The sequence below is a fragment of the Charadrius vociferus genome, unplaced genomic scaffold, assembly GCF_000708025.1.
Source record: "Charadrius vociferus isolate BGI_N301 unplaced genomic scaffold, ASM70802v2 scaffold38, whole genome shotgun sequence".
NCBI lineage: Eukaryota > Metazoa > Chordata > Aves > Charadriiformes > Charadriidae > Charadrius > Charadrius vociferus.
In genome coordinates, this window is record NW_009650176.1 from 3,941,190 (window position 1) to 3,967,688 (window position 26,499).

The 26,499-nt window shown below is 38.7% G+C and overlaps 1 protein-coding gene across 1 annotated transcript; it reads right to left on the reverse strand.

Moving 5' to 3' along the window:
- Positions 1-25,776, reverse strand: EDRF1 (erythroid differentiation regulatory factor 1). The gene is made up of 24 exons (XM_009892723.1): positions 25,574-25,776; positions 24,127-24,193; positions 23,724-23,849; positions 22,366-22,490; positions 21,739-21,898; positions 20,384-20,485; positions 19,969-20,090; positions 18,865-18,976; positions 18,025-18,172; positions 17,644-17,752; positions 17,192-17,303; positions 12,807-13,067; positions 12,373-12,444; positions 12,107-12,257; positions 9,658-9,846; positions 8,389-8,589; positions 7,780-7,998; positions 6,344-6,567; positions 5,754-5,912; positions 5,338-5,487; positions 4,513-4,666; positions 4,127-4,242; positions 3,148-3,311; positions 1-202 (listed from the first exon to the last, which is right to left on the reverse strand). The coding sequence occupies exons 2-24, from the start codon at positions 24,184-24,186 to the stop codon at positions 31-33; spliced, it is 3,408 nt and encodes a 1,135-aa protein (XP_009891025.1). The 5' UTR covers positions 24,187-24,193; positions 25,574-25,776; the 3' UTR covers positions 1-30.
- Positions 25,777-26,499: the final 723 nt, after the last annotated feature.

Consider the following 26,499-nt stretch of genomic DNA (forward strand, 5'->3'; position numbering starts at 1 on the left):
CACCGTTTCTGCCGTTTTGCAGCATTTCAGTCACTGAATTCCTCCGTTACTGGCTTCGCTATTCTGAGCCAGCTGTTCCAGTAAATTTAAGATTACTTCTATTCGTTCTAGCAGAGTCATACTTTTGTTAGCAGTTGCACGCAACAGCAGGGAGTAAACTTGCTTGTTTGTTTTAAGAACAACTTCTTCTTCGTTAATGCCTCTAAAAAGAAAACAGATAATACAAACTATTAACCCGACCACAATATTTTATTCAGCAAATTATCAGAGCAATTATTAAATAACAATATTGATGAGCACCCCTGTGAAACTACATGGCCGGTGCTTTGATTTGAGTCATTTCCTTAGTTCCCTTTTCCTACCATCTCACAGCACTGCAGTCAGAGCCTCTGTTTATACTGCAGGAGGGATGAGGTGTTCCAATTTTTCTTCTGCTCCAGTCTGGCCATTTCATTAACTCATAATGCCAAGTCACATCATAAACCCTCCAAATCCAGGTCCCCATGCCAAACCTCTATACTTTTGTCTAAGTCAGTGTCTAATCTGATCGTGCCAAACACAGACAGACACCTGAACACTCAGGAGACGCAGTCTGTTTGCTCCCCTGCCATTAGCTCTCCCCTCTAAACCACTGCGGGCATCGGTTCCCCATTCAAGTCTGAAGCCCGTGATCTGGCCTCACTCTCTCGAGTTCCATACATCTAAGCTACTTCCCTATGATAGAGACTATTCCCTGCTCAGTATCACTACACAAAAGAGCTTTTCCTCTTTTGCCAGTCTGCAGTCCAAGCTCCCACCAGTTTCCTCCATTCAACAAATATTGTAAATCACTTATAACGCATGTGCTGATCTTCTGCTTCAGCGCTGGCACCCCTCCCCTTTCCCACCCTGCTCTGCTACATCTAATGTCCAAGACTAATAAATAAGTGACCCAAACTATAAAAAAAATAAAAATGCTGTCACTGATATTATAAATAAATTAAGCCTGTACATGTGCAAGCAGCAGTCAGTTTAATTGCAAATGCTTCGGGAATTACCAAGAAATGGTGAAGCAAATTAAATTCATAACACTTGGCAGAAATCAGACAGGTTTATTTATTAAACAGAACAGGTAGTCAATAAAAAAACCACTGAAATGCAAAGTATTTCCAGGATAAGTTACAAGAATTCCCAGAACAAAGTATTACTTTCAATTACTTCTTTCCTCCGATTTACATAGCCAAGTTCAGTTACGCTTATGCATTTCACTTTTAGAGGGTAAAACTCTGATTTCATCCAGTTTTATTGCTAGTCTGCAAGTTTCGCTATCAAACATTAATTTTACCACGTTCCCTGTTCTCTGCCAAAGTGCATCTGAGACCCCGAAATAGCATTTGTGAGCTCCAATTTCCTCACTTTTCAGCCTGCTACTAAAGCAGAGGGCAGCCCTTATCTTCTTCTACAAAGCAGAACTGATGAAACCTACGCAAGAAGTACACGAGGTACTAGAAATAAGTAAAAGGTAGTTCTAAGCTTAGTCTCAACCAACCATTGTTTAAACAAAGTTTAAGATGTTATAGCAGCACTCCCATTTCACAGTATTCAAACTGTAACGCGTTCCCTATGTGGAACCTATAGTACAAAATCCCACTGGAGAGGGATGATGATGAGAAAGTAAATGGGGGGAACCAACAAAACACCAAAGAGTTTTGTTTTACAACGCTTACCCATATTATGAGATAATGGAACTAAACCAATTTACTCAGTTACTCGGACATCTACTTGGTTACGTAGAAATTACACTTTAATCCTCTGCATTTCGCATATTCAGATCGCCACCTTGTGGAAGCTCTTTTTAAAGAGTGACAGCACTGAACAATGCACCTACACCACTGCTAAGAAAGCACTTGGGCTTTCTTCATCTCATGTTTTTCCATTTACCAGGCTCCTACTATCAGCAGACAAGTTATGAATTCATTTCACAGCTTACCTTTAGCAAAATGGCACTTGCATCTGCAGTGCTTCAATCTCAAAAACTATTAACACAACTTCCAACAATAACAGAATTCTCTAGAACTATACACTAAATCTAATGCCACATTTTCATGAACTAAATTTATGTAACAGTGGAAACAGCAATAGTATGCTGCTGTAGCTTCTGCAAAACACATTTGCTGCTGATGGAATAGAAGGCAATTTCTGGATCCCAAAACCACATTCGAATCAACCAACAGAAGTAACAGTGGTGTAAGGAGTGACACTGCCACCCCTAATCCCAACATCACTTCAAGGTCAACACAAAAGAAGGCACATTTGTCCTGAACCCCAGCAGCAAGACAGAAGATTATTTCTTCCTTGCACTCCATTAGGCGTTAGAAAATTCTTTAACACTGGTGAGTATCTTCCCCACATACATCCCTCGGTTTACAGCATTACTGATGTGCCTACATTTATTCTAAAGTATTTTGCTTGCTAAACTATGCTGTCACTGACATATTTTTATCATCAAGATATATATCAAAAGATCAGCAGCACACAGCAGTTTCTCCACTAACTTCAAGTGCTCTGTCACAGACGAAGACCCATGTCAGTTAAGATAAAGGACACCATATACACGTACCTCATTCCCTGAACAAACAGTTTGATTAAAAAAAAAAAAGACAATGAGAAGTATGTCAGCAAAATTATGGCAGTACAAGTTAAACTGCTTTGTGTGTGAATTTATACCTATGAAGGACATAGGATTTATATCTTCTGAAGGATAAGTTAGGTATCACACAGCATGATAAAGCATCAGTGATTCATAACTGTACCGTATATTTCAAATGATAATTACAAACTATTTATTTTCTTATTTGAATACAGCCACACAGTCTGACTTTTTTTGTCATCGCTCGGTCCTGGACTGCGATCAGGAAAGAGGAGAGACAAAAGCTGCCTAGACACACTCAAAGATGTTTCTTGGTCATTCCCTCAGTTACACACAAAACCACAGAAAACGTTCAAGATTGAGATGATCAAGGCATTTCTCAGCTCCCTCTCCACACAGAAGAGTCATCTACATAAAAGAATAAATATCACACTTTCTTGCATGCTTAAGAGTAGATAGTTTGGATGGATTTATGGATGAGAATCACATCTACACACACCCCCCAAGGCTCAACTTACCCGATTTTTTTTTTGGTCGAAGTTAACAATTTAATGGATTGGAGGAGAAGGAATGACATTCTGGACTCAAAAATACTAAGGAGTTTCAGTACTTCCTCTTTGTTAAGGCCAGTAGAGGAATCATTAGGTGACGTATTCTCAGCACTACTTTTATCCTTGCTTATCTACAAGAAGAGAAAAACAAACTATTTCGCTCAACCCCACCACAAAAACACAACTTCAACACACTTCAATTAAGTCAGACAACCACACTTGCAGGTTTGCTTATTTTTTACAGGCGTGAGACCAACATATCACGATCGCTATGACACCCTGTTTACGAGGCTTCAGTAGTTAGCTCATATCCACACTGTACACAAGTTATGTCAACTACCTATGATGTACGCATACATTGGAGTACTTAGTTATAAAAATATCAGGAAGATATGGACTTGCCTGCTCATTCTGTTGCTGAAACTGCCAGCAAGGGATGAACATGCTGTTGCCCACACACGCGTCAGCATATATTGCAAGTAATTATTTATTTAGACATCAAGAACCTATTAAAACTAGCTACAGGTAACCTTCCACATTTTAATATTACAGTATTAAATATAGAGAGAATTCCCGTTTGTATTGTACATACATTCTTAAGTTCTTTAAGGAAGACTTTTAAGGGCTAATAAGGGAACTTTGAGGGATAATAGAGTTGCACAGAACCCCATTCACTCAGTCTATCAGTGTACATCTGTACACAAACACGCTTTAATCCATCTCCGGATCATGTTCCAGCCTAATTTTTTTTATCCACTTCCACTTAGTGACTCTAGTGGATTCTTCCACTAGAAGAGAACTGCAATAGGTTCAATCCCTGTCCACACTATTTAAGCAACTCGCTCCACTGAAAAGTAACCGAGCAGTATCTTACTTGCCAAATGACCAGTTTTACATACGCAAGAGATATACAGGAGCAGATAATCACACCACTTGATTTGTTCACCTGTTCACTTTCTGCAACAAGCTCCTTTCTGATGAGCTGGAACGCACCCTTGGTTTTCGCCATTATATCTAAGGCCCCAAACAAAGTCTTTAATTTCCCAGCACTGCTGTTCTGACCTAAAAAAAGGTAAAAACGAATGACACAAATGTCTTAGGTTACACACTGCACTTTTTCTTCCATCCAAAGATTTCAAGAGTTTGAGAAAAGGGCATACTGTTCTAGTTAACTGAAAACCAGCAAGATAAAAACACCTCTCCTCTCTTGAAGAAAATTCTATTCTGAGAAGCAGATTACTCCTGCTCTCATATACAAAGTTCTCTAAAAATGAAATTAAATAGGCAATGGTAGTTTGGAAAGCTGTTGTAGTAAGACAGAGCTGTACTTACTCGCCATCTGGAACTCTGCAAATGCCACTCTTTCCAGCTGCACACGAAGGAACTCACAGGGCGCATCCTTCAAGAGTTGGAAGAGTCGTACCGCTTTACTATAATGAAGATCAGCAAGCACACGGTGTTGTTTCCTCAAATGTTCATCGCCAACCTGCACTCAAAGTAGGGTTCATAGTAAATCCCAGACAATTTGGATGGTCCTGAGGTAACCATTAGAAACAACTGCCTATGCTGGTACACGAGGCATCAACAATCATTCCCCACCTCATTTCATAATGGTTCATCTAAATGTTTGCAAATTTCTAGAATACATCACCAGTCTGCCGTCTTTGAAGCTACTGTAATTTCACAGATAATGCTAACAAATTCACACCAACTAGAACTAAGTCAAGCATAAAGAATAATAATTTGGAATAAAAAATAATCAGAAACCAACATGCAAGTCTACACTAAGGTTTTAATAAATTATATGCTCATGTTCTAGCAGAGACCGTCTGGCTTAAGTATCAGAAGGGTGGCTTGGACGCAAAACCAAACCAAAGAAATCAGTTATCATAAACGTCTTCTGTTACGAGAGCATGGAACTACTTCGAATAGACAGAACTATAAAGCTCAATATATTCTATAAAGGACAGACTGCTCTTAAAAGCAACATTATCTTTCACAATGATTTGCAAATAAACCACCACGTATTTCTTTGGTTAAATCATTTAAATAAATATATCCCAACTACAGGTAGAAGGATAAATATCAATCTCCACACAGATTGGACGTCTTAAGTATGGAACCTACACAGAAAACCAAACCAGTTTGTACTAATACCTGGTTTCTCAGGCAACTGTGGTACATTGAAGCAAGCCTGTGGTGGATGGTTGCAGCCCGGTATTGGCAGAGGGGCTGACGTGCAGACACTGTATCAACATCACAATATTTCAAGGACTTCATCATGGCTTCACTAACTTCCTTCTCTATCTACAAGATAAAACCAAAAGATGTAGTGTGATTACTTTGAAACAAGAACACCACCATGTGCGAACGCGAGGGTTAAATCTCTTTAAGCAAAACCTTAAAAACGCAAGTGACTAAACATTTTATGGTTTGCAAGAACTACTTCACAAGAGTTCTTCAATCTAATGAAGGTTTACAAGTTATTCCAATATCAATTTTGTTCACTGTTTAGTTTTTCAGGAAAACAATAGCTTATTTTTTCAGATGTTGTCACAAACACTCTTTATTACCTGTTCCTGAGCTTTTCTAGATAACGGAGCATAATCCTGCTGTAGAGTTGCCATAGTGAAATACGTAGTAGACAGCTCCCAGTTCACAGAATCCCAAACAGCTGGATGCACATCTCTCTTACCCAGCGATCTTAATGCCTTCAGATAGTAGTCAATAGCCTACGGATTATAAAACAATACACACACGTCACTGCTTAAGTTTATAGTAACTAGAAATTCACTTCCCTCTACTCATTCTCAAGGAAGCATTCCAAAATAATCTGTCTGAGCCTGCTTCAGTATTTTCCTTACACCCATTTTGGTTGTAACTTTAATCGTGACTACGTATTTTTATCTCCCTCGTGTGTGCTACTGCAGTCTGTTAAACATCAAGATCTGAACGTCACAGCACTTCATATATCAGGGCAATGGAATCAAACCTCAACAACAATACTGAAGCCTATACAGCAAGGATTAGGATAACATAAAAGCAGAAGAGGTTTCCCAAGTTATTACATTAAAACTTACAGATATTTACAAAGATATTAACAAATATTCTACTATAAAGGGCATATTAGGTTATGTCCATTCTAAAAATAGTATGATATTACCTTATTATAATAAAGGGCCTCTTCTGGGGAAAACTCTCTTTTGAAGTCACCTTCAGCTGCACAGTGTGCTTGGGCACAAATTCGCATCAGTCTTCCCGTGTTGCAGAGCAGAAGGGCAGCGTTGGTTGCATCGTCAATTGACTCAAAATTCTGAATTCCTTTCTCAAAGCAAGAGAAGCTTTTTTTCCAGAGCTGCTGCTCTGTCGTCGATACATTTTTGCTCACTAGGGTTAAGACACGAGGCTTACCATATCATTCAAACTCTTGAAAGATACCAAACAAACATTTCTATTATGTTATTTTCTTTTTCTTGTAAACAACCTTTTAGAATTTAAGGGTGGTAAACAATTCTGAAGACCCAGTTCATGGAAAATACTCTTCAGAAAACCTCAAACGTATGAAAATCTTGATACCTGAAGTGCACTATTACACATACCATACTTTCAAAAGAATTGTGGTAACATGACACACAAAACCCAGGGGAAATTAATAGGATAAACCACCGGGGTTTTTTTTCTACAGTAATATTCAGAGTATTGCAGTTACTTCTATAAACTTACAGTATGAAACAAGAAAAAGTGACTTTTACAGACAAGTGAAATTCAGTATTTGAGCTTTCACGTCAGCTAAATAGCAGTCCTGCAAAAACACTGAGATTATGAAAAATTACAAAATTAAAAGTCCAACCCCAAATCCTTCCAATATTAATTGGACCAACATCACAGGTAAGGGCTGGCATTTGGGAGACTGGAGCTATTTACAATGAACCACCAGCATTTAATTTGTTCCAGTTTATATAACTCTTACTTGTAGACAAGACACTATTGGCCTTGCTTTCACAAAACAAAACCCCACCAAACACCTTACCCTACAAGGAAGCTTAGGCAACCTCGACTTCCTCAAAGAAAAAAAAACGAACAAAACCCAAAAAACCCCAAAAGCAAAGCCTCCAAAGCTTTACTTACCAAGAAGTTCATAGACTGACTTCACTGAGACTATTCTTATGTGAAATTAAGCTTTTGCTAGTTCACACTGGGCTAAACCTAACACATAAGGAAGCAACGTGCCCTCCCTTCTATAACACAGTCGGTTTAAAGTTTTCAACACGAATTTCAACAATTTCAATTTAAAGTTTTCAACACAGAATTAATTCTGAAAGCATTCTACAGGTCTTAAAGAATTTTTCCAAAGCTATAGGTTCCATCATTCAGTTTAGGCTCCAGTAAGTACAATGTACAAGCCACAGTACCTATTGTAGACAAATACTTACAATGGACATTAAAGTTACATCACGTCATTACAGAAAAGTATTTACTACGAAGTTCTTTAAATATCTTCTTTATAATCAGAAAAACTCAAGATTTCTTGCACTGCTAGTGAACATGATCATTGTTGTAGCTCCGTGAAACAGCAAGAAGTGGAAAAAGAATACTTGCCCACTCTCTCAGTCTGTACCGCAGCAGCCTGGTTCATGTAAAACACTCCAATCTCATTCCTGATATTACCCATCCTCTTCAGTATCTGTATACGCTGCTCTGGATTTTGGTTTTTTAAATTACTGAAAAGTAAAATTTCATAAGCTGCTTCATAACATTTACAGCTGACGGAAAGTTGGCATTCCAAGTCTGTAGATAAGTCAGTAGCCCAGGCAAACACTAGAAAACAAAATGCAAAGCCTGCACGTCAAAGAGTATTTCCAAACAAACTTAAATCTGCGATGGTGATCACTTTGGGCATTGTCCTCCCGACTAAGACCCACATCAGAATGATCCCACAATTTCTACAGATAAGCACAATTTACCCATTATTAATTAAACAATTACTGTCTTTAATTATTTTACAGCTTCAGGCATGTCATACAATGTCTTGACAACCTCCTTATATACGACAGGCACAGTAAGCTTTCTCTGAAGAAAACAGAATTGAAGCGTAATAAACCCTCCTCCAGAACTGATACTGGTGCACGGTTAGGAGGAAGCACAATGAAATTACTTATGTCTGTCATATAACCAATTTATGGCAGTTATCTTGTATCACCACCATACCTTGGCACCTGGATTCTCTATGAAGACTGTGTAATATTTCCTGATCTTCTTTTGTCTGGTAATTATATTCTTCAAGGTACGCTGCTCTGTTGTTGGCATTTTGAGCGAGCATTAATTGGATATCCCCACAAAGGGTTAAACACTGACAAAGAAATACTAATACTTCAGGAAGCATGCTGGCGCAGAGACAACAGTAGGTATCTATTAGGAAAAAAATCCCATGGATAAGAGAGGGGGGAAGAAAAGAATTAACCATCAAAAGGTTTGACACAGACTGACAATATAATTGGTTTTTATGTTACCTGTCACACTTATTCTCTATATTCAGACAACACATGTTCTTCCAAGAAGAACTAACCTATTTTAAAGTCATAGTTGCTTTACACAACTGACAGTTTCAAAAGAGCAACTATGTTGTTCAAGACGAGCAATGAATCTGGTAATTACAAATGCTAATCTCAGATTTGACTAAAGGAAAACTGACTTTCTATAGATTAAATCAAGTGATATATAGTCTGAATAATTAATTTCCAAAAGGTACAGTTTCAACTTGATTCTCAAGTCTTTTAAAGACTGAAAGCTGAAGAATGCTTTGAGTTACTGGTTAAGCAAATTGATGCTTTGTGTTAAGATCAACTATTCCTGCTTTACAAGCCTCCCCCCACCCCAAGCCCTACAAATATGGAAGCAAAATAGCAGTACTATAGTACTAAGCTAATGGTATTTTCCGATTAGTTATTCTCATTATTGTAGCAATATTCTGAACAGCCCGATTTTACTTCCCTCATTTTCCTCATTAGTACCTGAAGATGCGTTTCATTTTAGAGGAGTATCCAATTCAGCTGATGAACAAGTTTGGTATTTCTGAGAGTCAGGAATATATTTAAATGAAACGGGAACCACCAGGCATTTCCAGGGGAAAGACATCTGCTTGCAGCAATAGCACTCAGACCACAGAATACTATCTTGGTCCTGGCACCAGGACCGACTCCCAACTTCCAAGTGCTCTGAAGCTCCAAATCTGCGCTCTAAGTTTCCCAATCTGTCAAAATGGGAGCACCTTTCTACCAAATAGAGACAGCAGTTACTCTTACTACAGACTCCACCCTCCAGAATAATAAGCTAGACACTTAGTTTAACTAAACACATGGTTGTCAGACTTGTCACTGCATGCCACTAGGACAAATCATGCACTAGAGAAGTCATCTGGTATCATGAAAGGTATGTACAGGCAATGGCACAGATGACAAATACATTCTAGCAACTTACCATGGCACTGTAAAGCCAGCTTGATGTATCGTAATGCTCTCCCATATTTCTGCAGAATCATAGCAGCATCAGATAGGACATAATAAGCCTTTGATGATTTCAGAATGAGCTGAAGTTTCATTTTATATTGCCACGATCCAGGAATCATTCCTGACTGACTGGAATGCTTACCCTTCTGAAACGAGCCCACTGTAACATGAACAGAACCTCATCAGTAAATCTCATCTCTTTAACATATGCCAGAGGTCGGACACAACTTCATCAGTATGCAGACAGAATGTAAATTGCCTTATTACAGCTCTGCACAAGTAGAGTTACGCCAACTCGTCTGCCACTACATTTTTCATCTGCAAAATGGACCCAATACTTGGAACTTTTCCACATACGCCACCTGATAGTGGGATGCTCAAATACAGTGAGCACAGTGACAATGCAGCTAAACCCTCACACTTTAAACAGCTTTCAAAACACGAGTGCAGTGGCCAAGACTATTCTGTTGGGTAGCAGTAGAAAAGAACCGGAAAGCTACAGGCATAATTTGTCACATTCTCCACCAAATCCTGACGTTATATGCTCTGTTTCTGTATGAACAGTCTCAAAGCGAGAAAGCCTCCTTCTGTAAGTTCAGCCTCCAGTGCAGAAGGAGCTGGATAACCTGGTCTTTCCGCAAGGAAAATCAATGTCTTTCTCACAGTAGTTTCAAGACATCCTCAGCATAATATTATGAAGGTTCCTTCTTCGATGTCACAGTGATTATGGAATCGGAAAGAACAGGCCACTGACTGCAGGCATACCAAAGGACAGAATTTTGCCCTGACAACATCTGCACAAAGAAATGAGTCTCTCACTTACAGGTGGGCCTACAAGGCCTGACTTGCAAGCCCACTTTCATTAGAAAGTTCTAGAACTACATGTTTACACTAGGACAAAGACAAATCTACTACAGTAACACCTCATGCAGTTAAAGACAGAGAATGAACATATACTGTATCAACACACTATTCAGAAGCAGTTCTCCTTGAGCACTAAGAGCACTTATCCTTTCTATATGTATGTAAATATATACATGTAGCAGAGAAACTAAATAATTCGCATCACAGGAAACAAACCAACCCACATATTGGAGAAGCGGAAGTTTCTCCCTTCTGTTTGAACTATTTTTCCCTAGGTTGAATTCAATCCTTATGACCTAAACAAGTAGCATCATTGCTACTTCAGGGAAGAACTCCAGCAATCAACTAAAATATTTTTTTCTGCTCTGCAATATTTATCTCCCACATCCCCCAGGAAACACTTGTTTCTAAACAGAAAAAGTTAACATGCGGACATTCTCCTTGCCAGCTGGCAAGCAGCTGCAATGTGTCATCAGTTCCAAATTGTGAAGGCAGACGACAGAGCCTGGCTGCAGGAGAGCTGAAATCAGCACACTGCTCTTGCTCAGCTGACCTAGGTAAAATTTCTCAGTAGATCTCGGTAAAATTAGTCTTACAGTCCGTGTTAACAGTACTGTGCAGAATTTATGCAAGCTCAACACAATGTAACCTTTTGATGGAGGTGTTAAATTCTGTGGTTGTGTATCTGCTAAAAACTAAGACCGTATGCATACATCTCCAGGTCGTGACATTCACGAGACAGTCATGTAATTGGAAGAGAAATGTAAGAACACTTAAATGAGTAACTCAAAACTGAACTTGCTTATTATTTAGAGATTTTCAAAGGGGGAAGGGAGGAGAAAGGAAAGAATAAAGAATTGTAAAAATATGCAAGACAAATTTATTTCTGGGTTACGTTACAGGGATTCTCGCCCTGCGGAGAACTCTACTACTTTCAGAAGAATAGTCTTTCTTATGTCATTTTATGGCACTCCAGAGAAAAATAAAATAGGCAGATTATCATCTGAGACTTCTGGAGTTTGAGTATTTAAGCAAACAAAACATTTTTTTTTATTTGCTGCTTCCTTCCACAATTGTAGAGGCAGAAGAAAGAAAACAAAATCCTAGTTAATATTTTATATGCAATTCAGCAGCCAGCATCATGTACGAGAAAAACCTGCCAGAAGTGAGAAGTTCTCCCACAAAACTTCCAAGTGAAAAAAAAAAAGAATGAAGACTGTTTTAAAAACAACCCACATAACTTACGGTGTTCCACATACCAAACCCAAAACCACTAAGCCCTTATGGAAGTCATTGGAAAGCCACATCTAAGTAGGGTCCAGTAAAATTATGTGTTTACTAACAAAAGATGCTTTGATATGCAAACTATCCCCAATGAGCTATTCTTTTCATATTTGAAAGGGAACAGACTGTTCTCCAATTTTTGGTATACTACTTTGGCTTAGGCAATAGTCTAATTAATGACTTACAAGTACATTGTTTTGATAATCAAAATAAAGTAGCGGCAGTTTGTGTTGGCACTGGAAAGGTCTTATTTGCAAAACAATACAACTTACTTTTGTCTAAAAATAACGCCATCTGTTTTTCCAGACACTCAGGACCACCACTGGTGGATTCATCTTCGTATTTCAATGGGATTGGTGTGCTGGGGTCAGCTGCAGGAAGGTCACCCTCTTTTTTAACACTGCTGTCAACAGACTTCAAGCCCTGCAAAAAGACGAAATAATTTAATTTGCCTTGAAAGCAATGTTTAGCAAATACAGAAGACGCCAAGAATTGGGTACTAGGTGAAACATCATTAGAAAGTTGATGGTAAACTTACCTCCAGGACATAGTTGAGCACTAGCCTGCAGCGCTCCTCAGTGCCATGGCAGACAGGAAAGGCACAGCTAGGCTGCATTGAGGGGGGCAGCAGGGAAGGAATAAGAAAAGTGTAAACGTTCAACATATGAAATGTCAAAATTACTGGCTAGAAGATGCAAATAAGAGATAGCATTAAGATGACCTGTTAATGAAACATCTGAACTCTACATGATAAAGCGTCACAGTATTTCTTTCCTTTATTTCAGTGAGCAATTAATATACCTGGTCATCTGCACTTGGTCTCTTCTGCTAACGCCAAAGGCAACGTAAAAAGAATAGATGAGATGTCTCTATTCCATAACAGTAATTACAAAACCATCCACAGATAGTCTGCAATGCAAACCCAGGAAGATAAGCAGATTCACTGCTATACAGAAATTATTATTCACTTACTCGTATTCGATGAACAGACTTGTATTTTTCTGGTACTGATAACTCTCCAACAGACTTGATTATAGCCACTGCTTTATTGTCATCTGGTGGATCAGAACTGTTACTGTAAGAACCATTTTCATCACTGTCTGGCATTTCTTCCTCTTCCTCGCTATAACTTTCATCAGAATTTCCATTTATAGGGAAGTCTGTACTGTCTTCTTTTTTAGGTTCATCCAACTGAAAAAGCTCTGATAACATGTAGTTTGCTGAAGCAATAATCTTTTTTAATAAAAGAAAAGAGAAAAATTAGTGATGTGTTTTCAAATTAAATTTTTCTTTTGAGAGGCAACATCAACATAATTTGTCTCAGAATAAGGAATAAACAGTACATACAAATAGGTATTTGATAAGCTGCAAATACAGCCTGTACACACACATACTGCGTGACCGTATTTTTGAGCACTGAATTTTATCTTCATTTAAGAAACAAATGGCTAGAGACAGTATCAACTATCCGTTGATATCAGGAACTGCAGGAACACAGACACCTGGAAGCCAAGCTGATCCAGCATCAGACTGCACGCCACAACACTTCTTCACTCGCCTCAAAAAATAAGACAGCAAGATGACAAGTATGTATACACACTATAGGCGCACATACATACACTTTTTTCATCTACCTTTAAGAGCGGAAGTGTTTAGACAAAAGGTTATTTTTGAACCATAAACACACCTAACAATTAAGCCAGTAAGAACAATACAATAATAGTCCTTACGATAAACCTTAAGCCCTTTCCTTTCTACCTCAAGTTTACTTGAAGACCGAACTCTTGCGCAGAGAGCTATCACACTCCCACCATACGGAATTTTGAGAGTAAGAGATGAGTCAAGCCTGCTAAGAAATTTGGATCAGGTCCAGTTTAAAAAAAAAAACAAAACCAAAAAACAACCACAAAACCAAACAAACAACACATACAGGCCTTAAAGTGACCTGCTTTTGGGCACCTGGTCCCTGAATTGGAATGATTTTCTGTTAAGTGCTTAGGCCCCACCTTAAATTACTGACTCTTGTGTAGCTCCAGGATTATCCAAATACTAAGTAATAGCTTTCAGGCTTGAACTTTTGGATTTAGTCACCTTAAGAAGGATCTGACTGCCAAAAGACTTGCATTATCACTTCGTGCACACACAGAGTGATAATGAGAGGGCACAAATTCTAGAACACGTTTTTCACAGTGAAACATCTTGCTTTTGAGATGCCTTTTTTCCCCCCCATTGCTGAGTGAGTGTTGAGCGAAGGACTTGCAATTAACTCCCCTAAAATTCACCTTGGGGATATCGACTCCTGCATTTTTGCTTCCTCAACATTCTGAATATAAAGCAGAATCAAGAGCAATTTCTAAAACACAGCAAAAGGTAGCCAGGGAGGGGAATTAAAAAAGTCACAAAAAATTGTGCTCATGTTTTTTCTTCTGCTTTCCAACATCTTCCCTACTTCTGACTGTTCAAAAGAGGTATTACATTTTATGCCCTCTATTTAGGACAGCATGGTTACTTACAGTTCCTGGATCTGGTAATAAAGGGCACATTCTAGCTCCTGGTTCTGCTGGAGTCTAGCGAGACCAGACTGGAATACAGTCCAGCGATTTCATACAAAGCGGAACAGAGATACAAGTTCTCCACAGTAGCACTGCTGTATCATGTAAGCTATGTTAAGTGACTTTCCATCGGAACAGCAACCTTTTGGCACTGGACATTCGGCTGAACTGCCAACCAAACAACATTTTACACTTCTTGGGTATTTTTAGATTTTTTTTTTGCAGAAGTATTAAAAAAAAAAAAATCCCCAAAAATTAGTTATTCTACCAAGTTGTTTTCTGAACCAATATACAACTGCTGAGAAGGCAAAGGAGGCCACCACTGTACAGGGGTACGAACAATTCAGTTAACCAGCTCAAATCAGCAATCTCTCCTGCCCTACTGAAAAGTTGTTTATGGAGTTAAGAATCCTGTACAGGAAAGGGAAAACGATTCAAGCCTGATCTAGTTTAGAAGAGAATAAAAACCAGCTGGTAAAGAATGAGTATTACTGTTCTAAAAGCCTGTAGATCACAAGAGGTAAGTGAGAGAATGAAAAAAAAAAAAAAAAAATTTTTTCAAGACCTTCTCGTGGGATATGGAGAGCTTTCCACAACTTTAATAAGTATTTTGTAGATTCCTTCTAATTTAGTTAATATATGCCACATCCCCTCTCGTAATACATTTTAAATACAATTCAGATTTTTCGCATCACATTTTTGGGATCAATTTTCAATTGAGAACAGCTTAAATCTAGACCACTTGCTTGTAAATTAAGTTATAGTTTGGATTAGATTTCAGTTGCAGTATAGATATTTCTTTCTGAAATTCATGATGTGTTGCCAATAAATAGTAAAAATATTAAGTTATCATGTTAATATACCATAGCCTGCATAAAGCAGCTCCTGCCCAATAGACTTACAAGCTTCCTGGAGTATCCCAGTTTACTTTTTTGGTTAAACACACTGATACTCTCTTATACCATTCTGAACCTACAGAGGTCTCAATTTAAGACAAGGACAAGATTGTGAATAGACTCCAGAAAGCAGCACACTCTGTTATCTTCTGCAACTAAAAGGATGCTAGCACACCTGGCAGCAGTAATACTTAAACTTGAGACATACATACCTTCTTTACCTCCCTAAACTTTAATACACTACTTGTCTTTCAGAGCAATTAGATTCCTGGATTTTTCTAAGAAAAGAACTAGAATCAAGTATCTGGAATAAAGGAGGTCAATACCTTCAGTAAGTTCGCAGATGACACTAAGCTAGCTGGACGTGTCGATCTGCTTGAGGGCAGGATGACTCTGCAGAGGGATCTGGACAGGCTGGACCAATGGGCCAAGGCCAATGGTATGAGGTTCAACCAGGCCAAGTGCCGGGTCCTGCACCTGGGTCACAACAATCCCATGCAGCGCTATAGGCTTGGGGCGAAGTGGCTCGAAAGCTGCCCCACAGAAAAGGACCTGGGGATGTTGGTGGACAGCTGGCTGAATATGAGCCGGCAGTATGCCCAGTGGCCAAGAAGGCCAACGGCATCCTGGCCTGTATCAGGAATAGTGTGGTGAGCAGGACTAGGGCAGTGATCATCCCCCTGTACTTGGCATTGGTGAGGCCAAACCTTGAGTACTGTGTTCAGTTTTGGGCCCCTCAGTACAAGAAGGACATTGAGGTGTTGAAGCGTGTCCAGAGAAGGGCTACAAAGCTGGTGAGGGGTCCGGCAGACAAGTCTGGTGAGGAACGACTGAGGGAACTGGGGTTGTTTAACCTGGAGAAAAGGAGGCTGAGGGGAGACCTTATCACTCTCTTACAAATACCTGAAAGGAGGTTGTAGAGAGGTGGGGACTGACCTCTTCTCCCTGGTCACAAGTGATAGGACAAGAGGAGATGGATTCAAGTTATGTCAAGGGAGGTTTAGATTGGATATATGGAAAAAATTTTTTCACTGAAAGGGTTATTAAACATTGGAATAGGCTGCCCAGGGAGGTGGTGGATTCACCATCCCTGGAGGTGTTTAAAAAAAGGGTAGATGTGGTACCTGGGGACATGGTTTAGAGGTGGTTTGGTCAGGGCAGGTTGATGGTTGGACTTGATGATCTTAAAGGTCCCTTCCAACCTCAGCAATTCTATGATTCTATGATTATTTTTCCTACTGCTTCTGGAAATTCAGAGCATCTCAAGCTACTGATGGCTGACACAATGGTCTAAAGAAGAGATCAGGAGTTTGAAGTTCTTTTTCTGACTCTCCAACCTACCACAGAATAGTTGATGTTGGAAGGGACCTCTGGAGACTCTCTAGCCCAACCCCCTCGCCCAAAAGCAGGTTGCTCAGGACCACGTCCAGTCAGGCTCTGAGTATCTCAAAGGATAGAGACTCTATAAGCTCTCTGGTTGACCTGTCCCAACATTCAGACACCTTCAGACTACAAATGTTTTTTCTTACATTCACATTTTACGATGTCTAGCTACAATCTGCTCCAGTGTCTGTGCAGCTTCCAAAGGGCTCTTTGGGAACCAGAGCAAAAGAGCAAACATTATTTAGACCAGGACAGAAGACTTACACAGCAATGAGGGTCAGTGAAGGCTACTAATTAAAAAAAAAAAAAAAAAAAAAGAAGATATACAGTCTGGATTTTCTTTAAACATAAATCAGTTTCTGAATTTATAAATTTAAATTCTCTCCCTTGCAAAGGGAGGAGGAAGTACCACACAAAACATAACCAGGTGCATTATGATGACAGCATTTCCACAATTTACACAAATGTAGCTTTTTTTCTTGTAGCTTTATTTACACAAAGCTACAAGAAAACATGTAATTCTTACTTGAGGATGTCTGCCGTTGTCCAGTAACTTAAGACAATTAAGGAGCAACGTTCTGATAGTGCCATAGTGTTTCTTGTTCTGGTTTTTCTTCAGCATCATATTGCAAGCAACTCTAAAAGAAAGTTAAACAAAATAGTAAATCCCTGGACAATTTCTTCGTACTAGAAGAAAAAAAATCAAACTTTAAACAGTACTACTGCAAATGTAGATCTCCCAAACTTTATGATGGGTCTCTACAAGACTTACTTGGTAAGAGTGCAGTTTACATGAGAAATGGCAAAAAGGAAAAAGTCTGTTTTGACTTAGTGGGACTGAGGCTTACCAGGCTTATGTGTAAAAGAAGATTTTTTCATTTCATGCATTTTAATTTCATTATAATTTTTGGTCTGTATTCTTAACAAATACAACTGCATAAAGAATTAAGTATGACAACAAAAATTGTAAAAACTCACTTGTATAGAAGAATTGCTACTGGCATTGTAAAAGGGTTTTGGTATTTGTCTTCTGTCTCTTCACAAAGGGTGGTTAGGTCGTAGAGCTTTACTATATCACTCCCACTTGCTGAAAGTTAAGACCTTTCATTAATCAACATGACATTAACATAAACCTTTTTAAATGGTAAGTGGTGAGCCCCTGGGGCAGGTTGCCCCGAGAAGCTGTGGCTGCCCCATGCCTGGAGGTGTTCAAGGCCAGGCTGGACAGGGATTGGGGCAACCTGGGCTGGTGGGAGATGTCCCTGCCCAGGGCAGGGGGGTTGGAACTCTATGATCCTCAAGGTCTCTTCCAACTTAAACCATTCTATGATTCTATGAAATTGATTTAAATCTACTTACCTTTAAATAGCCAATACGTATGTCCTTCTTTGGTGCAATTTGATTTCAGAAAAGATAAGATATTTTGAGCAATATCTTTTATCACTTTGGTAGAAAAATTAGAGTTTTCCAAATTGGGAATATCTTCAGTCTTGATCATTTCATATTTCTGCAAGGAATGTATGTTAAAACTCAAGGTTAGGAAGGTTTTCTACCACCTACCGCTGAAAAATGTATACGTCTCTTATGCATTGCTAAAAGAAACAAAGGCTACTATTATGACACAGTGTCCTGATAAATTAATTTCTATGATTTACTTTAAAAGCAAGCACATCTTGATTACTCTACTCAATAAAAATACTCACTTGTATGACAAACATGATAAGTAAAAGGAGAACAAGAGATGAACGCCCCTGCACCATGCAACATCTAACTATTACTTCAATAAAACTTAGTCAGCCTAGTAAGCAACTATACGCTACCAGGTACAACAGAAACTCAGCTGGTATGCATGGGCTATTGTGAAATAGTAAATACAAACAAAGGTTTAAAAAGCATGCATTTATCTTAGCAAGCGAACACTACAGATTTTAAGATGCAAGAAACTGATGTATTTCTGCTGCTACATTTTTTATTTTTGCCTTCATTCATAGATTGGGGGAAGTTGGAACCTTGCATGCGTGAAAGGGAGAGAAAAAGAACACAGTATTTTTGGATGACTGTCGCATGCTGCATAGAGGCATCTCATTCCGCAATAAAAGAGTTTTGTAATCTTTTTGTCAGAACAGTAAGATTAGAATGGAACAATTTCAGAAACTGAAGAATGGATGAACTAGGCATAATGCAAAGACGCAGTCTTACCTGAACAATTCCATTAACATGAAAGCACATCACAAGCTCTGGTACGTTGCATATTAAGTTGTCCAACCAATAGTCAATTCCTGTTAGCACATTTATTGGCTTGTTGTTGTCCCTAAAAACAAACATTGCTAGTGTTAGTTAAGTCTTTATTTACTCTTCAGAAAATATTAGGGATGTTTAGTAATGGGATTTAGATTTAAGTTACCTGACAGTGGATGGATACTAAAACACTTATTTGTAAATTGTTCTATTTTAAAGAGACAAACAAGGATTTATATCAAACAAAACAGATGTACTGATCTCTTCAACAGAATACACTCATTCCCTCGGCAGTTTTGAATTTTTGCCCACATTCATACCTAAACTTTAGCAAGCTTCAGATGTCACACTATTACCAAGACAACAAGTACTTAGGAAGTTCTATTAGCTGCAACTAACTATACTGCAAGTCTTCTCCCAGACCTTCCAAAATTCCTTGCAAAGCAAGGTACTGTTAATTCCTAGATGTGTCTTAAAAAGATGACAAATACATCAAGCGAGCTTCAAGTTTTTGCTCATTCTTTGCCTACACACAGGCAGGAACAGAAAAAAATGGTAATCAGGTGATCAACATAAACGTCTTGGTGAATAGTAAAACAGTCAGAACTTAGTACTACTATAGTCACAAGTTTTAAGTACTTATGAAGTATCCAATTAGCAGTCATTGAAATTAATCCTAGTAAGAGAAATATTACTGCCCTCTTCTAAAAATAGCAATAGAATGAAATTAAGGACTAGATGTATAGAAGTGTCTTAACACTCAACATTCACACTGAAGTCAGGAAAGGTTGCAAACTGCCAGTACTTCTGAGTAAAGATTTAGTTACAGAGCCAGAAAAAGCAGCAGAGAATCTTAAGTCCCAATGCAGTGGCATGGCTATGGGACTGTTCCCGTTTTCCAGCACTTTACAATGCCATCACCATTTAAGTCTAAAGCATGAATTTTATTCTTTAAACTGCACATAAAAATTAACACTCAGCCAAACAAAATGCAGGTAGCTAAAGAGGAAGCAAAGCAACAAGTCAGTCAAGGCTGGCACATATATCTCATTAACTTAAACTCACCTGAGACGCAAGCTCACAGCGGGGTATCTCCCACCTCCAAATATAGGCATATTCGATCCTACTAACATGTGGATATCTTCAAAGGTCCACAAGATATTACGAACAAAGTCATTTTTAAGTCCCTTCATTAAGAGAAACAAATTGGTCTATAAATCACTGTTACAAAACATGTTCTCTGTGACTTTCTGCGGAATTATGAGAAAGCAAAGAAGCAAAAGCAGCAAATAAAAGACAGCACATAATGAACTATGCTACGCATTCACATTAACTTAAACGACTGAGTTCACAGATGCCACAAAAGCTACTTCTACAGGGGGCTTAGTTTTTCTCTTGGTTCCAATTTAGACCAAATTTTTATATGTTTGATTAAATTGGGCGTTCAGTGTTTGAGCTCAAATTTCACATATAAGCATACCTGACTGTTTTCCCCATCATTGAACAAAGTAGTCAGGTTTTGTTCTTTGGGGGCTGAGGCCACATGCCCCACTATATACGAGGGTTCAAGAGGCACACTTCCCTGTGAAAAGCACAAGGATAAGGAGTGATTCTGCTGCTGAGGTAAAGTTAGGCCATTAAAAAAAATATCTGAACAACGAAAGCATATAAGGGAAAAACCTTTAACATCTTTAAATAAATAGGCATTAACCCACAAAAACTCTCTGGTCAGTGACTAGAATGCTTCTTTTCTATAGCTAGTACCAAATTTTTGCACTTAATATTGTCATAAGCTTTGGAAAGAAATCGGAAAGTTTTTCCAGAAATCCTTTATTACCCCAGAGTCAGCATCAGATTATCAGTCTCCAGAATGCAAAACCTTTATCGTGATGTCTTATTTATAAATTAAAGGAAGTGACACTGTACAAATGCACAACAGCTTCTTTATGGTAAAGTCTGCCGCATTAGGCAATAGTTCCTCAGAAGGTGGTAGAGAGAAGTAGTCCTTTTTCTAAAAGCTTTCAAGTACTTAAGTATTTCTCCACTTCAGAATATTACTACACTACAACACACACAGTAACAATTTTATACATAATGTAGGTTTGAGCCTTCATAAATTAGCTGACCAAGTCACCTGGCATAAAAGTTGGTAATACTGTCTGAGCATAACTGCAGCATTATTGTCATATCAATGTAGACTGAACAGAACAGATCTTTCTACCTCACAAAAATGTAATCAATTCCTGTATTGTATTACTCAAAAAACCCACAGGAATCAATAGTTTTCATAAATAAGCTTAGCCACAGACCGAAACCCCGGATTAGAGCCGAATACTAATTATAGGTTGTTGCATAATCACTACAAATGTCTCTCCCTTCCACTTGTGTAATCTCATAGCAAGTATTTGTAAATGTTGCTTAACTGTTTTGCAAACATTTTCATAGATATCCATTTTCCTCTTCACCTAATAAATTCAGGGCCACAACAGATTCATTTTAATGGCAGGTTTAAAGAGAAAGGCCAAAACCTTAGGCTTCCATACACACCTTCTGATTATCAGGTAAAGTCATTGACGACTACTCCTAGCCAAATGTTTTGCTTCTCAAAAATGCATAGGTAAATGTCTGTTTAGTATTACAGCGACAAAAAAAAAAATTCTGAAATTTGGAGCTCTGAAACACTGGCATAAGCTAAACTGCACATACTGCCAAGTTCTTCTCATGCCTTGGTTCATTTCGTTCAGGAAAGGGTACTGCACCAGCACCTTGGAAAACCTTTCAATACATATGTCCCTACAGAAACTAAGGTGCCATTTAAAACATATATACACTTACCTGGTTAGAGGCACCTGGATCTTCAGATAACGAAGAAGGCATTTCAAAAGGAGCTGGCCAGGAGGCCCTTCCTGCTTCATCGCTCTCACCTGAAACAGGACCCTCCTGGTGCTGTTTTGAAGTGGAAGGAACAGGCTGAGCAGCTCCATCACCATTAATGCTGACAAGGCAAAGTTAAGAAGTTCAGGCGACAATATGCAAACAGATCCATTTTAGAATTGTTGTATTTGATGCACTGTTCTCAGAGAATGACTTTGCTAATACGCTAAAAGATTACTATATTGCTAAGTTGTTAATTGCTCAAACTCCTACAAAATTACAGCACGTGTCATTCTACCTTGCATATTTTAAGTTGGTCTTACCTCAAACCCAGAAATATTGACATGCAGTTAATTAAGTCATGCTCTATATTTTATTCTTTAATATTTTAATTTTACTTTAAAATACTTCAATTTCTGTTACATCATTTATATGTTACTTCCTGATTTCATCCCTCAATTTCCTCTGTATAAGGATAAATCAGTAAATACAACAGACCGTAACGGAATTTTAACATTTACTTCAAGACAAGAAATCAGGCAAAAGTAAGTGGCTCAGAATTCAAGATTTATGCAGACGTAAGGTTACCTGTAATATAAAAATTTAGAAAGTATAGCCTTCTGGTACCAATGTTCTTTACTCTTCTTTTTTCGTTGCCACTTCTGATCAATCAGCCTTTGATAAAACTCTTTAAGCCATGTCCAGTCTCCTGTCTAAGCAATATCATAAATATGAAATTAATATCAAGAAGCATCTACAAAGTAAACTAAGCACCTTATTAACTTATGAATACTCATCCACTGCAACAAAAGAAACCCAGAAAATAACTTCACAGCTGAAGTCCCGAAATGGTCATTTAATGAAAGTGTATCTGCTAGAAAAGTTAAGTTCTTACTACTGAAAAGATGACTTCACTAGAAAGTCAGATAACATGGTAAGAGGTTACACAGTAAAAAATACTTATTAATAACTATTATAGAATCATGGAATCATCTAGGTTGGAAGGGACTTTTAAGATCATCAAATCCAACCATCAACCTAACACTGCCAAAACCACCACTAAACCATGTCCCTCAGCACCACGTCCACCTGGTTTTTAAATCCTTCCAGGGATGGTGACACCACCACTTCCCTGGGCAGCCTGTTCCAAGGCTTGACAACACTTTCAGTGAAGAACTTTATCCTAATATCCATCCTAAACCTCCCCTGGTGTAACTTGAGGCCGGTTCCTCTTGTCCTATCACTTGCTACTTGGGAGAAGAGGCCAACCCCCTCCTTGCTACAACCTCCTTTCAGGTAGTTGTAGAGAGCAATAAGGTCTCCTCCTCTTCTCCAGGCTGAACAACCCCAGGTCCCTCAGCCGCACCTCGTAAGACTTGTACTCCAGACCCCTCACCAGCTTCATTGCCCTTCTCTGGACATGCTCCAGTACCTCAGCGTCTTCCTTGCAGTGAGGGGCCCAAAACTGAACACACTACTGGAGGTGGGGCCTCACCAGTGCCGAGTATAGGGGGACAATCACTGCCCCAGTCCTGCTGGCCACACTGTTCCTAACACAGGCCAGGATGCTGTTGGCCTTCCTGGCCTCAATGCTGTCTCATATTCAGCCAGCTGTCAACCAACACCCCCAGGTCCTTTTCTGCCGGGCAGCAGCAGAAATAGTATACGTAGTATAAATAGTACAGCATAACTAGTATAAAATAGTATAGCAATACTGAAGCAATTACAGGAAATTGTGACACAGAATTTTAGTCCTACAATACCATAAATATAGGACATCACACACAGTTTGTGGGTAAACCAATTGCTGCAGAATAGAGCACCTTTTGTACTCACATATGGTTCTCAGGAATTTTGATACATACACGCTTTCTTGCTGGCCACCCTATTCTTGAAATAATGCACTTTGACCATATGACATACTTAACAGAAAACAAACAGTTAACCTGAGATGATCTCATGAAGAGTTCTTGAATATCTAGTTCATCCAACAAAAGTGTCCGCCCAATGCGATGTACTGCCATGCTCACATGTGACTTGCTATATGGTATCTTCAGAAGTTTTTTAATATTCTTGCAGGAGAAAAGAAAACAGAGATAATATTCAATATAACCATACTGCATCGTACAACAATTCTTTGGAAATGGGATTTTATCTATATTTCTTATTCAGTGATCACAACTCCCTTAAATGACAGAGCAAAAGTTAGGTGATCTGTTTGTGTTTCACTAGGGGATCTTTACTTTTCCTCAAAGGGCACAAAGATGAGAGAAGCCATGACAGTATCTTAAAATAAGGATTATACAACATTAAGAGTTTGAATAACAGAACTTAGGATGTTATACATACCTCTGAATCAGACACAACATCAACATCATTTCCAACGGAGTCAATGAAGTCATACGCCATCCCAAAGCTGTTTAGAAAATATTACAAGTTAAGACAAATGCAGTATGGCAGTAGAGATCTCTTTTTTCTCTAAAGCTTATTAAATCTTTGAAAGCTGCTTCTTCATCAAAAGAAGAATCCAGCTAAATATTACCAGGTGTAACAATTTAAAGTTAATTAACAAAGTAATTTTGACATTCTACAAGTTTTCCAAAGATACCCTTGGAAGTGCTCAGATCCAATTTCAAGATGTTCTGAAGTGTATTTTAAGTTTCGTTGAAATCAAGAGAATGAGAACTACTTAAAGTGTTTGTTAAGACAGCTGTGGCAAGTTAGAGAAATTGACTTTTTATTTTAACACTAAAAAGGAGAACACGAATAATTTCATTTTACCTCTTATGTTTTCTAAAACTTGTCTACATGTTTTAAAAAACACATCCTTGTATCTTCATCCACCCTCATTAAAGCTCCTTTAAATTACAAGCTATTAGAATATTTCAGTGTACAGATCATTCTTTCAGATTAAACCATATATTACTATATCCCAACCAAATACATGATGCATAAGTGTCTGAAGTTATACTGTTGCTGTTATATTTTTAATATTAACACAAGAGACAGAGAGATTAAAATGCCAGCCTATATTTGACATACAAACACAATATATAAAATAAACAGGAAAAATTCATAAAGCCCTGAGAAACGTGTCACCCTGCCCAAAAATGTACACATCCTTAAACACAGACCCTTCACAAACTGTTAAAATTTCACTAACTGGTTGACTTTGTGCAAATTTGCTTGCACAGCACAGGATTTAAGCCTCCTATTTATAAACACTCTGAAATAAACTCATTCAAGTATTTAACAAACATCCACACTGTAAGGTAACTTTTTGTGTTTGCCCCTTAATTCTACCTTCTCTGTTCACTCAACATGACTATGAAATTTCTTTTGCCATTCGTTAGCCAGTTCCAGTTTCTAAAGATCCAGAAGAGCTATAAATTGGCTCTGTAACTTTCAAGGGGAATGACATTTGTTCCATTTTCACCTGTTATCAAAAGCAGAATGGCTCGTGGAACCAGTTTAGTTTGATTTTGACCAACCGACAACAGCCAACCAGAGAAGAACATGAAGTTGACTGTCTCAGGCAAGGTGTCAACATGCACTTAAAAGAATAATAATAATCAACAGCATTACCAGCATCATTAATCATTTACAAAGAAGACAAGATTATAGCATGCAGGGAAGAACTAAGGACGAAAAAGTAGTGGGAAAATCATTAAGAAAAAGCAATAGCTAGCTGCCATGGTAAAATCTGTACTTTATACATTGAATTACACAGGGTTCAAGTTTACTTTTAGAATTATTCTCAAGGGCCTGGGAAAAAATAGAGCCTGTTGTTATTTACCTTGAAAACGGTTTACTTTTTTTGTTGTTGCCAAGAACTGTTGTACCTGCTGGTCCCAGCTTAGCGCTTTCGCGTAACCAGTTGGCAGGTGGAAGTTTCAAGTCCGTTTTCTCCTGAAGACGGGCAAACGCTCCTTGCGGTGGGGCAGATGAGTATTTCACCACAGCACTGCTTTTCACTTCATTGCCTCCAAGGAACAACACCGACCCCTAGTTTTCAAGGAAAAATCAGTCCTTCGTTTACAAAATAATAGCCATTAAAATGATCAGATTTGCTCTGCTATAAGCCATTTTTAACGGCAAGTGACCAAGGCCTGTCCTGCATTCACTGATAATTTCTTCCTGTAAGCGTTCACAAGTATTTCAGTCACTGATTCCGACACTTGCGTCAGGCACACGCTCCACTTCATAAAGCTGAAGCGCTATTAAGGTCAGCTCCCCACAGAACGCGGAATCGCCCAGGAAGGCCAGAACTAAAATACCATTCCCACCAATGCCACAAAAGTTTGTGAAAATAAGTGTTCGCTAACAAACACTAACATTAAAGCCAAACACACTTCTGCCTTGAGGAGAAAGCCCTGGGACAGCGTATTTCTTTTAGAACACAGCAGAACACGCAGTTGTCACACGTGCGTTAAGGGCTTCTATACACATTAAGGGAAAAACAGATCCACAGGACACTATTTATGTAAATACAATGCAGCACACTGCACCTCGGCATAACAACAGAAGTACTACTTACAATTAAAGCTTAATCATAATTAGTACGTTCCCTACTGTAACTCCAGTCCTGACAATAGCACTCCCTGACTGGCCAAACGGGTAAGAGGACGCACGCCTATGAGGCAACTTAAAACATTACTGTGGGCTGTGTTTACGGCCCCGTCACACCGGCAGCGCCCGGCGCTCAGCTCCGCCGCCGGCGCC

What these genes read in the sequence shown, in the direction of transcription:
- EDRF1 (XM_009892723.1), bottom strand. Translation starts at nt 24,186, where the DNA reads ATGGCGTATGACTTCATTGACTCCGTTGGAAATGATGTTGATGTTGTG. An exon ending in ATCCAGGTGCCTCTAACCAG is followed by an intron (nt 20,486 to 21,738) that starts GTAAGTGTATAT and finishes TGCTTTTCACAG; the next exon opens with GGAAGTGTGCCTCTTGAACC. An exon ending in AGTCTGTTCATCGAATACGA is followed by an intron (nt 12,445 to 12,806) that starts GTAAGTGAATAA and finishes CCCTCAATGCAG; the next exon opens with CCTAGCTGTGCCTTTCCTGT.